Source organism: Lepidochelys kempii, chromosome 2 (genome assembly GCF_965140285.1).
Source record: "Lepidochelys kempii isolate rLepKem1 chromosome 2, rLepKem1.hap1, whole genome shotgun sequence".
In the NCBI taxonomy this organism is placed as follows: Eukaryota; Metazoa; Chordata; order Testudines; family Cheloniidae; genus Lepidochelys; species Lepidochelys kempii.
In genome coordinates this window covers 195,243,219-195,253,133 of record NC_136381.1, presented here as the reverse complement: position 1 = coordinate 195,253,133, position 9,915 = coordinate 195,243,219, and the positions used below count along the sequence as shown (strand labels likewise).

Below are 9,915 nucleotides of genomic sequence, written 5' to 3'. Positions count from 1 at the left end.
CCATTTTACAAATAGGGAAACAGACAGAGAGAGGTAAAGTGACTCACCCAAGGTCACCTAGCAGTCCAGCAGAGCCAGGACAAGAATCCAAGTCTCCTGAGTCCCAGTCCAATAAACTGTCTTCTAACTCATTTATATAGTTACTTCTGAACTTAAGTAGCTGCAGGATGAGTGCCTAACTCCTGCAGCTAGCAGCTGTGGCAGATTTGTTAAGCTAATTTGTTGACCAGGCACTAGAAAGAAACAAAGAACCATATTCTCCCCCTGCAAGCTATAATAAACATGATTCCCTGCCCCCCAGTAAATTGGGTATATAATTATTATATCAAGCACTCACTCAGGAGATGGAGTCACAGTGTGCTGGATCATTTATTTGTTCCTTTGTATATTTCAAATTTGGTGGTATGTTGCTATAGAGAATGACACACTGTTCTTTTTTTCCTTCCCCTCCCCCCGGCGATGAATGCTTTTTCTTCCTTGCTTTTTTATAGAAAATCTTTTCTGGTAATTAGAACAAGTCTGTCTCTCACTCTTCTGGGTATGTTGGACAGTGAAATAGAAAAGATCTCTGTTTCAATCTCTTCTCTTATAGTTGGATGTGTAGTAGTAGGATTTTATGTTTGTATTTTGTATAATTTAGAATGAAGGATAAAGAATAATAAGATAAGTAGCATGTATTAAATGCATTAATGTATGATTTGACCATATCCTGCCAACCCCCCTTTTTGAATAGCAGAAAGGAATGGTCTACTGTGCCATTGGAATGAGATGCATCTGCCAGAATCCGTGTAGGGGCAGATTTCAAGGCAGTAACAGACCTTTTAGCGTCACCACTTTGTTGTAAGTTTAGCATTTAAAATAAGTAAAAGAATGCAATGATTGTTTTTCTTTTGCATTGCAACTTGATGTTCCTGTTCAAATCAATTCTGTTTTGTGTATGAATGAGAAATGTGTGTGTTAAAAGATAAGTGTGAAGGCCATCACCAAATCATATGTTCCAGAGAGGAACCAAAAACAGATGCAAGGGCCTTGATGGCAGTGGCACCAATTTAGCGCCGTAGTGAAGACAAGCCCTTAGAAGGAGGGGCCGATTGAGTAGAAGTATGGGTGGTTGATCCCCTTTTTTCCTGTTTGGCTCCTCTCCTGAATTATTCATGGAGTTTAGAGAAGAAGTAATGATGGTACTGGAATGGCCTGGAACTTTGAGCAGTTTGGGTTCTACAAAACTGTCTGTCTTTTCGTTGCAGGCATGTAAATCCCTAGTGACCACAATGTTGCCCTGGAATCCTTGAGTGTGTGTAGAGAGGACTCCGTATACTCACTGAAGAGCTTGGATCCTTCAAGCACCTCTCTGGGAAGACCAGAGAACTTGAGCCAGGACACACTCATGATCACAGCTGTGGCAATGTACCTGGAGGCTGTGTTGATGGCATCTAGGGCAGCTTGGAGGGAGCTTTTTGAAATTAACTGCCCATACAAGATGGGCTAAAATTGCTTTCTTTGGACTTGTGGGAGGTGGTAAATAAAATGTATAAATTTTGAGTATGTGGTAAAGTTGTATTTTGCCATCAAGGCCTTATAGTTGGCAATACGAAATTGAAGAACAGCTGACAAGTAGCTTGTTCCACCCAGTAAGTCCAGCCACCTGGATTCCTTGTTCATTGGACGAGTAGAGAGAGCTTGATGGCTTCTTTTGTTGGCTACCTTCACCACTAAAGAATTAGGGCTGGGGTGGGAAAAGAAGTCTTACATTCTTTTTGGTGGGATGTAGTACTTCTTGCCTGACCTTTTACAGGTGAGTAGAACTGTAGCTGGTGTTTGCCACAGTGTATGTGCGGGAGCTAGCAATGCCTCATTAACAGAGCAATCTTCCATTGTGGATCAATATTCAAAATATCCACCAAGGAGAGTTGTGACTCTTGGATTTCTTCTAGTGGAGAGAGCTTACCAACTGCTTCATGATGTCCTCGAAGGTCTTGAAATCATCAGCACAGGAGGGCATTGGTGGCATTACCCCCTTATCTGGGGATGAAGAGGACCTGGCTGAAGGATGTAAGATCTCCTTGAGCTGAAGTTCTTGTTTCTCTTGTGTATCATCTGGTACTGAAGAAGTGTGCACTAATGGACGATGGTCAGTTGGTATCCATGAATGGTACAGTACCAGTTGGTGCCGGTAGTCCTTTCTTGGCATCCTGTAGAACTGATCGCTGGAATGGCCCCAAGGGTCCCAGTAACCTCACTGAGGAGACTAGGGGAAAGGTCATACTATCTGGGCCTACGATGTTTGGTAAGTCCCCTTCATTAGAGGGACTCATGGGAGTTTCGTGGTACAGTACCAGGAGGGATTTGTGTACCAAGATCTTCAAGTCTGATAAATCATCTCCTGTGCTAAGATGGGGGGAGGAGGAACAGGGGCGCTCAGGTATCATGGTCAGTACCAAAGGTTGAAGACTTATGTATAAGTTTCAACTTGTAACTGTCTGGATGGTACTGGTGAGTGAGCTCTGATAGATCTCTGTAACAGTGGAGACTCAGGCTAATCAGAAACAAGATCCTCTGAAGACAGAAATCTAGGAGGCAGCAGAGGGTTTTGATAACCTAAGATTGAGGCTTGGGTTGGTCCTGGAAGTGGAAATGTTGACTGGTGGGATGGAGACTGCTGCAGTATTGAGGAGCTGCAGGGTCTTGTCTCACTTCCGAGAGGAGGTAAGAGACCAGTACTGAGGCAGGAAAGGAGGAAACCGAATACAGCTAACAGCAGAAGATGCGGTCTCGAGCCATCCCGTGGTTGAGAAGGAATAAGCGGTGGCAAGCTTGTGCCTTCCTTTATCCCCTTATTCAGAGCATAAGGCATTGCTCTGTGCAGGCACAGGTCCACGGATATTACTTTTCAGTCTCTGCTTTAGCACGCATTGGCACATGCACATATTTTGGAAGAGCACTCACAGGGACATGTACTCAAAGAACAGTGGAGTAAGAATTAATACAGATACTTGCTGTGGCTCAGAGGTCATCCACAAGCAATACTAGGGGCTGTCTCTGAACCATACCTAGGTCCCAAGCCCTCTTTGGGAAGATCTAGGATATCTGTTTGGGTAAGTGTTGCTTGGAAATAAAGTGACCCTTTAGCTATATCCCAGAATTTACAAGCAGCTTGTGAAACTTTCAGAAAAACATTGTGCCGATGAATCCTGCAAGAGACTTGAAAAAGGCTGATTGACTAGTTAATCCATTTGCCTGTTGCTGCAGTAATATTCCTAGGGAGGAATTTGACTGATAAGAGTTCATGGCATAAATTTGTAAATGCCTGTACTGTGCTTAGAGCAATGAAAAAGTACATTTTTTAAAAGTACTATTTAAAACTTTATAATTTTCTCCCTTCCACTAAAGATCCAATTTTTCCTATGAATCCTTCAGGGGGTCTAGTCCTCAACCTATACCCTCTCTACATCTTTCCTTACCTAGTACATATTCTTGACTGGTGGACTGGAGACTTTTCAGGGTTGGGAATGTGTTGTAGCATTATATTAATAATTAATGGCTTTATTCATTCACTCACATGTTTAGTTGACTCTCTTCTGTATTAGATCAGTTTCCCCATTTATTATAGACAAATTGGAAATCATTTTCTTTTATTACAGGTTTACAACTTATTGCAGTTACTATATTTTTATGATTTCTAATAAATTATACAATAGTTCCCTCCCCCATAGTTTTCTCCATTCTCCTCCCCCAAACTGTTTTGATCCCTGCCTTACAGAAGTTGATGGGTTCGTTGTTTGTGTACCAATATGTTTAACTGATAGTACATTTGTGGTGACAGGTTTATAAATTCATATTAAAACTATTCCAGAAAAAAGTGGTTTGGCTAAGATCTTTTTGACAGCTGAAATAGCAAAAGGAAATTAGACTCAAGGAGACATTCTACTCCCATTAATAGAATGAAAAAATAGATTACTTTGAGTGGCAATTGAGAGTGTTTAATCCCAGTTAAGAGGACAATAGCCTCCAGTCTCTTTTTTGTTATAGCTGCTTTATTTTGTTTTTAGTTACAGGAGTTTTGTCATGATTTTATTGTATGTTTAAACAGATAGGTACTGTACAACAGATACAGTTTAAAGGGATTTGGCAACAGCCACTTTAAAAAACCAAGTGTTTAAACTACTTATTTGCAATAGATTTTGATGCATTTTTCCACAGAACATGGTATTTATTTTCTCTAAAAGATGAGGCACAGCACACAGCATCCTTCTACTGCCTTTTCTTTTGTAGCGGATTTGTCCTTGATAAAAAGAGGCTAAGGAATCCTTCAATGCGTATTATTCAAAAGCTTCAAATATGCAGAAATGTGGTTTTAGGTTTTCATGCACTTTAGTACGGAGATTCCATTATAATTTCTTTTTCTAAAACAAAGCCCAAAAAATAAACTGTGTAATGGATGTTTATTGAACTCTTTTGAGACATTTGTCCAACTTCACAAAAGGGCCTTTACTTTGATATCAGATATGCTCAAATGAACAGAACTGAAAAGTTTAGAAACCAAAAGTCTCTTCCTTGCAAAAACTAAAACAGTACAAAAATAGTTCTGCAATTTAAACATGCTAAAATCTTAAGTTTCTGCCTTTTAATGAGAGTATGGTGTACCACTAGAATTTAGATAGGAAACACTGGTGATCTCATCAGCAGTATAAGAGCTGTCATGCACATTTTAAATGACTATGTTAAAAAAATTACTGTACATGTGTAAGCACAGTAGTGAATTGTTCAAGGAACAGTGATGCATGCAATGCATCTGTGATTAGAAACCATTTCCTTCTTGATGTATATGTTCTATACAGTTATTCCTCAGCAGTTCACATAGTTGGTCAGGAGAGTTGGACCATTATTATGCGTTGCATGGGCAAAATTTTACCATTATTGTACTTTAGATTTATTCCTGATCAGATTATTCAAATGAGATCCCATGTTTAAAATAATTCCATAGATTTGTTCAGAGAAGACAGCTCGTCTCAGATTTTTAGCATTGATAAGCAGCCAATATTTTAAAAAGTTCCCTGAAGAGCAAGCAATAAAATCAAAGCTAACAAAGCAAAACATTCTAGTATGTTAGTCTCAAGAAAATGAATTTTTGGGGAAATCAGAAAAAAATCTGTATCAAAAGTAGGAACTTAAACAGCAATATCAAGTATAATACCATACCCAGAATAAAAATTATGGATATTAATGTTTTCTCCTAACACTTTTTAGCAGATTTCCAATTAGTAAATTAGGGAAATTGTGTACATTATACCCACTGTTTTAGTAAAAAAATTGTACACCTATTTAAGAATTGTTAATAAAAATACTCAGGATAATCTTTGAAAGTTGTTCTAATCTCAGTATACCTTGAGCTTCGTGGGAGACTTCTCACATTATGTTTATGATCTCAAGTGTTTCTCAAATACTGTGTATTGAAAGCTGAAATAACCAATAAAATGCTAACTTTTCACATGATTCCACAGCGTGCATTGAAAAATCATCAGTGGGATGCTTCGTATATCTGGTGGGCTTTTAAACTAAAGACTAAATCCCTGAAATCTGATGATCGAAGTTTTGCATGTAGGAAGATTAGTACAATGCTGTATTGTATGAGTAGCAGATTCATATTTGTTTCTTCCAGAACTATATCACGTTTTAGGGAAGCTTAAAGCTGGGCCATACTATTATTCACAGAAGGGTGAAAGATAAGAGGGAGGGACGTTTAAGTACCTAGTCTTCAAGAGTGAAACACTAAACATTTTGATTAGCTAATATACATTTTAATACAAGAAAATGCAATGAATTTATTTATATCTGAATGCAGATAATACTTTATTAACTGATCACAGTTTTAATGTCTGATTTAAAACCATAACTAATTTGGGAAACAAGAAGAGGGGATGTTAAAGCTGAGCCATATATACACAGAAAAAAATCTGGATACTGATAATCTGTACATTTTTTATTAGTTACCTCCGCTTTTTTCTTTACACAAATAGTTTATTCAGTGTGTGAAGTTATCAAATTGGCTAATATTTTAAAGTCTTATGTGGGAATGAAAGTTTAGCACAAGTTTTTGATGCAGTGTAAATCTCAAATGAGATCAGATAGGTTTGCTGTCATATTCCACATGAAGTGTTGAATTTTATGCAGGTTAGTTTATTGTTGGCGCACAAAGTTATAACAACTGATTATCCTCTCTTCCAGCAAAACTAATAGTTCTATCCCTCAAAGGTTAACCTGTATTAAATTCAACTATAATAAATTGGGAGATCAATATACATTAAGTGCCCATGCTACATGTCATTTTCCAACTCTTTAAGCAGCCTTTAACATTATATGATTAAGTGGACACATGTGCCATTTTACACAATTACACCAACTTTTCAACAAAATCCAGGAATTAGTTAATTCTTTAAATTCCACCATGAACAGCAGTCCTATATGGTGTGGTATAGTTTTCCATCTGTATTAGCTCCCTTTTGTAAAGCTGGGCAACACATGAAATCAAGACATCAATTGTTTGTCCTTCTCTGAAAAAGTGTTTCAGCTGTCTAGTTCCAGTCACTGAAGGAAGAGGCAGAGGCAAGTTTAAATTATCCCAGAAAACTGAATAAATTGCTTTATTTGGTGTCTTCAAGATGCTTCACCTTCTGTGGGGGAAGTAGGTGTTGTGGGAGAGACCATTTCAGGTTTTCGTGAAATTCTATCCAATTCTGCCTGAACATCGGTCAAGACTGGCTTCTGGCCTGTACAAAAAAAAGCACACAACACTTGGTCATGCTTAAAAATGAAAGGACTTGTTTTCCCACAACTAGGTTATAGCTTAAAAACATCCATCAAAAAAAGAGTTACATTTTCCTGCTTTAATACAATACTAAATAAGTTGTTTCATGCTATCACATTTACAAACTGCAGATACACTAGAGTAAAGATATAGTAAAACGAGAACATATTTAGTCTGTAGCAATTTTAGACATGTGGGTTACCCTACTGTTTGGCTAACAAGCCATTTTTACAATAGTTCTCTCAAAGTCTTACACTGTATGTGGAAAGCAAATCCTATGAAATCCTAACATAAATGATATACATCTCATCTCCTCAAATTTCTAGGAAGTGTTGACCAATAAATGTTGGGCTCACATTATAAGTATGTATTATTCACACCACATGTTAATGTATTAAGCACACAATAATACACGGATTTATATTTCAAACAGTTACATGGCCAGAATTGGCCTATGTCTTTCTATAAACCTGTTCACTTATTCTAAGTACCCTTTTACACTTTGCAAAGCTGAAATCAACTTTAGCATTAGAAAATAATGAACTTGACTGATACTGATTTGATCTCGAGTATATTTCATAATGAACAAAAGTGCTCTCAAGTAACTAACTGTACAATTTACCAACGGAAAAAATAAACCCTCTTCACATTCCCAATCGCCTTACCTCCTTCCACACAGGCATGGGGGAAATAGGATTATTTTATCTAGGTTTACATGAAAATTCTTATTTAAAAAGGACCACAGATCCTTAATAGGTCTTAGCCGACTGAGCTTAAAAAGCAGACCAGACCTTTTCAGCTACTGAAGATCTGTGAAATTTCCTGCCCAGAGGAAGCCTATGACCAGTCTTTGCATATGAATCGGAATACACCCCCCACATGGATAATGCCCCCCTCTTCAAATAGGGGCTGGAGATCCTTTGTGCCCCTATTCACCAGTTCTCCTTGACTGGGTTGAAGACGCTCTGAATTCCCATCCACGCTCCCGAAGTGGGTATCACAAAGTTGTACTGTAATGCATATGGATAAGATGGCACAAATGCATATGCATACAGTAGAATTAAGGTCAGTGTGACAATCCTCCTTGTATCTAGTGCTGGGTAATGGAGTTTGCAGTCCATATCATAGAATATCAGGGTTGGAAGGGACCTCAGGAGATCATCTAGTCCAATTCCCTGCTCAAAGCAGGACCAATCCCCAATTTTTGCCCCAGATCCCTAAATGGCCCCCTCAAGGATTGAACTCACAACCTTGGGTTTAGCAGGCCAATGCTCAAACCACTGAGCTGTCCCTCCCCCCAAATTGATAGGTTTAGCTAGGCTCTCATTCTATATTCAACAATAAAGGTTTCTGCTTCAGCTTTTCAAAAGTAGTCGTGAGGCAGCTGCAGTGATTAGATGGAGGGTGTTCTGGCATATCTGAAGGCCAGAGTATAAGACCAACAGCTGACAAATTATGCTGCAACCATCATGTACCTCCCACCCCTGAAGATTCTGCGTCTGTGTAGTTCTTTAAGATGTATACCAGTAGGAGCAACACTTTGGGGGCTGTACTATTACCAGACAAGCGTGATAGTTAGACATAGGATCAGCATGTCTCTGTCGCTCTGTAGCTTAAGACTGAGGAAAAAATTCTGTAACTATGATGTGCTCCCCTTAATGAGGACAAAAGTATCACTCCATGGAAGAGAAAGCATCCCTAGGGTAGCTGGCTACTTCAGATAATTCCTGATCAATATGGCCCCAGACTGGAGTCAGAAGGACCAAGATGTCCTGTAGATATGCACTGCAATACTTCATAGCGAGGGTTGTGTGATCAAGACAGCCAATATTCAGAGATCACTGAGGGATTTAAACAACTAGGATTCCCAATCTATGCACAAGCTACTGATGAAATAGCTGTGCTCATTCTGAATCTTTCCCCTACACACTCTGCAATCAGCCCAGGAAGAGTAGGACTATTACAGTGGTATCTAGAAGTTCCAAGCAGGTGGACCGCCATTTAGTGCTGTACAAACATAAAAAGAGCCCATGCTCCAAAAAGCTTAGAATCATAAAGGACAACAGGTGGATGAAAAGAATGAAAGTGCAGTAGTAAGAGCCTGTTTAACACCGCTAGGAGCACTTGTGTGTGCATGCTAGGTGTGTTACAGGCATGCTAAGTGGGGATGAATGTAGCTAGCATGCTTCCTTTATTTTCTAACACCACAGGCTCATGCAGCAATTACCCAGAAGGGCCTTTTTGCTCTCTTCACCTTCCCTAATAGAAGGGAGAAATCCAGGTGATGAGGAACAAAATAGGGGACTCAATAGACGGGCATTCATATTACTTATCCTCATTATTCCCCTGCAGGAATGCAAGAGAGTCTCTTGGTCTGTGTTTGTTCTCCCCACAAAAGCTCTGATTCTAGCACACAAACATTGGAAAGCAGCAGATAGAAGATTAAAAACCTCAGAGCCTCACAGTACTAAGGGCTAGCAGATAGGGAACAGGATATTATTCATAAATTTTAATTAGATATAATACAATATGATTTTTCCCCCAAAAAAGCTCAGAGGCTCACAATACAGCCATGACACCCTCCCGCATTAAAATCTACTATGATTTCATCTTGGTTTACCATTGTCAGCCTCTCAGATTTTACCATGTCGTTGAGCCATGGATAACGCTGTATATATTGAAGTTGTATTACTTATCTTACCACATTTCTAACTGCATTTTAACAAATATTGCATGCTAGATTAAAGATATTCCTTGCACAAATGAAAATTCCCACGATGCTTTAGGATTAATCATACCTGACTTTTTTGCTGATGGTGGTAAATTGCTGCCACCACCTCCACTGCCCCCTCCTCCGGGGCTGCCACCGCCAACACCAGGACCGCCTGGGGAACCAGTTTTTTTACTCAGCAAACTATTGAAGAAGTTAGCTAGGACGCCTTCGCTTGTGGCTCCAGCTACATCAAAAAAGTAGAAAGGTATTTTATATATGAAGAACAACATTTTCCAAACAAATGCTGACTACACAGTTGTTTGCAGTGTTGTAGTACTGGGTTTATCCCAGGATATGAGAAAGACAAAGGTGGGTGAGGTAATATCTTTTATTGAAT

The 9,915-nt window shown here is 39.1% G+C and overlaps 1 protein-coding gene across 2 annotated transcripts in view; it reads right to left on the bottom strand.

Annotated features, from left to right (window-relative positions):
• Positions 1 to 5,959: 5,959 nt before the first annotated feature.
• Positions 5,960 to 9,915, bottom strand: part of DYNC1LI1 (dynein cytoplasmic 1 light intermediate chain 1) — a 56,268-nt gene continuing 52,312 nt past the window's right edge. For both annotated transcript variants that reach the window (XM_073333357.1, XM_073333358.1), the window contains 2 exons: positions 9,604 to 9,762; positions 5,960 to 6,767 (listed from right to left, as the gene is read on the bottom strand). In XM_073333357.1, coding sequence (XP_073189458.1) covers positions 6,655 to 6,767; positions 9,604 to 9,762 — 272 coding nt within the window. In that variant the 3' untranslated portion in view covers positions 5,960 to 6,654. The remainder of the gene's footprint in view (positions 6,768 to 9,603; positions 9,763 to 9,915) is intronic.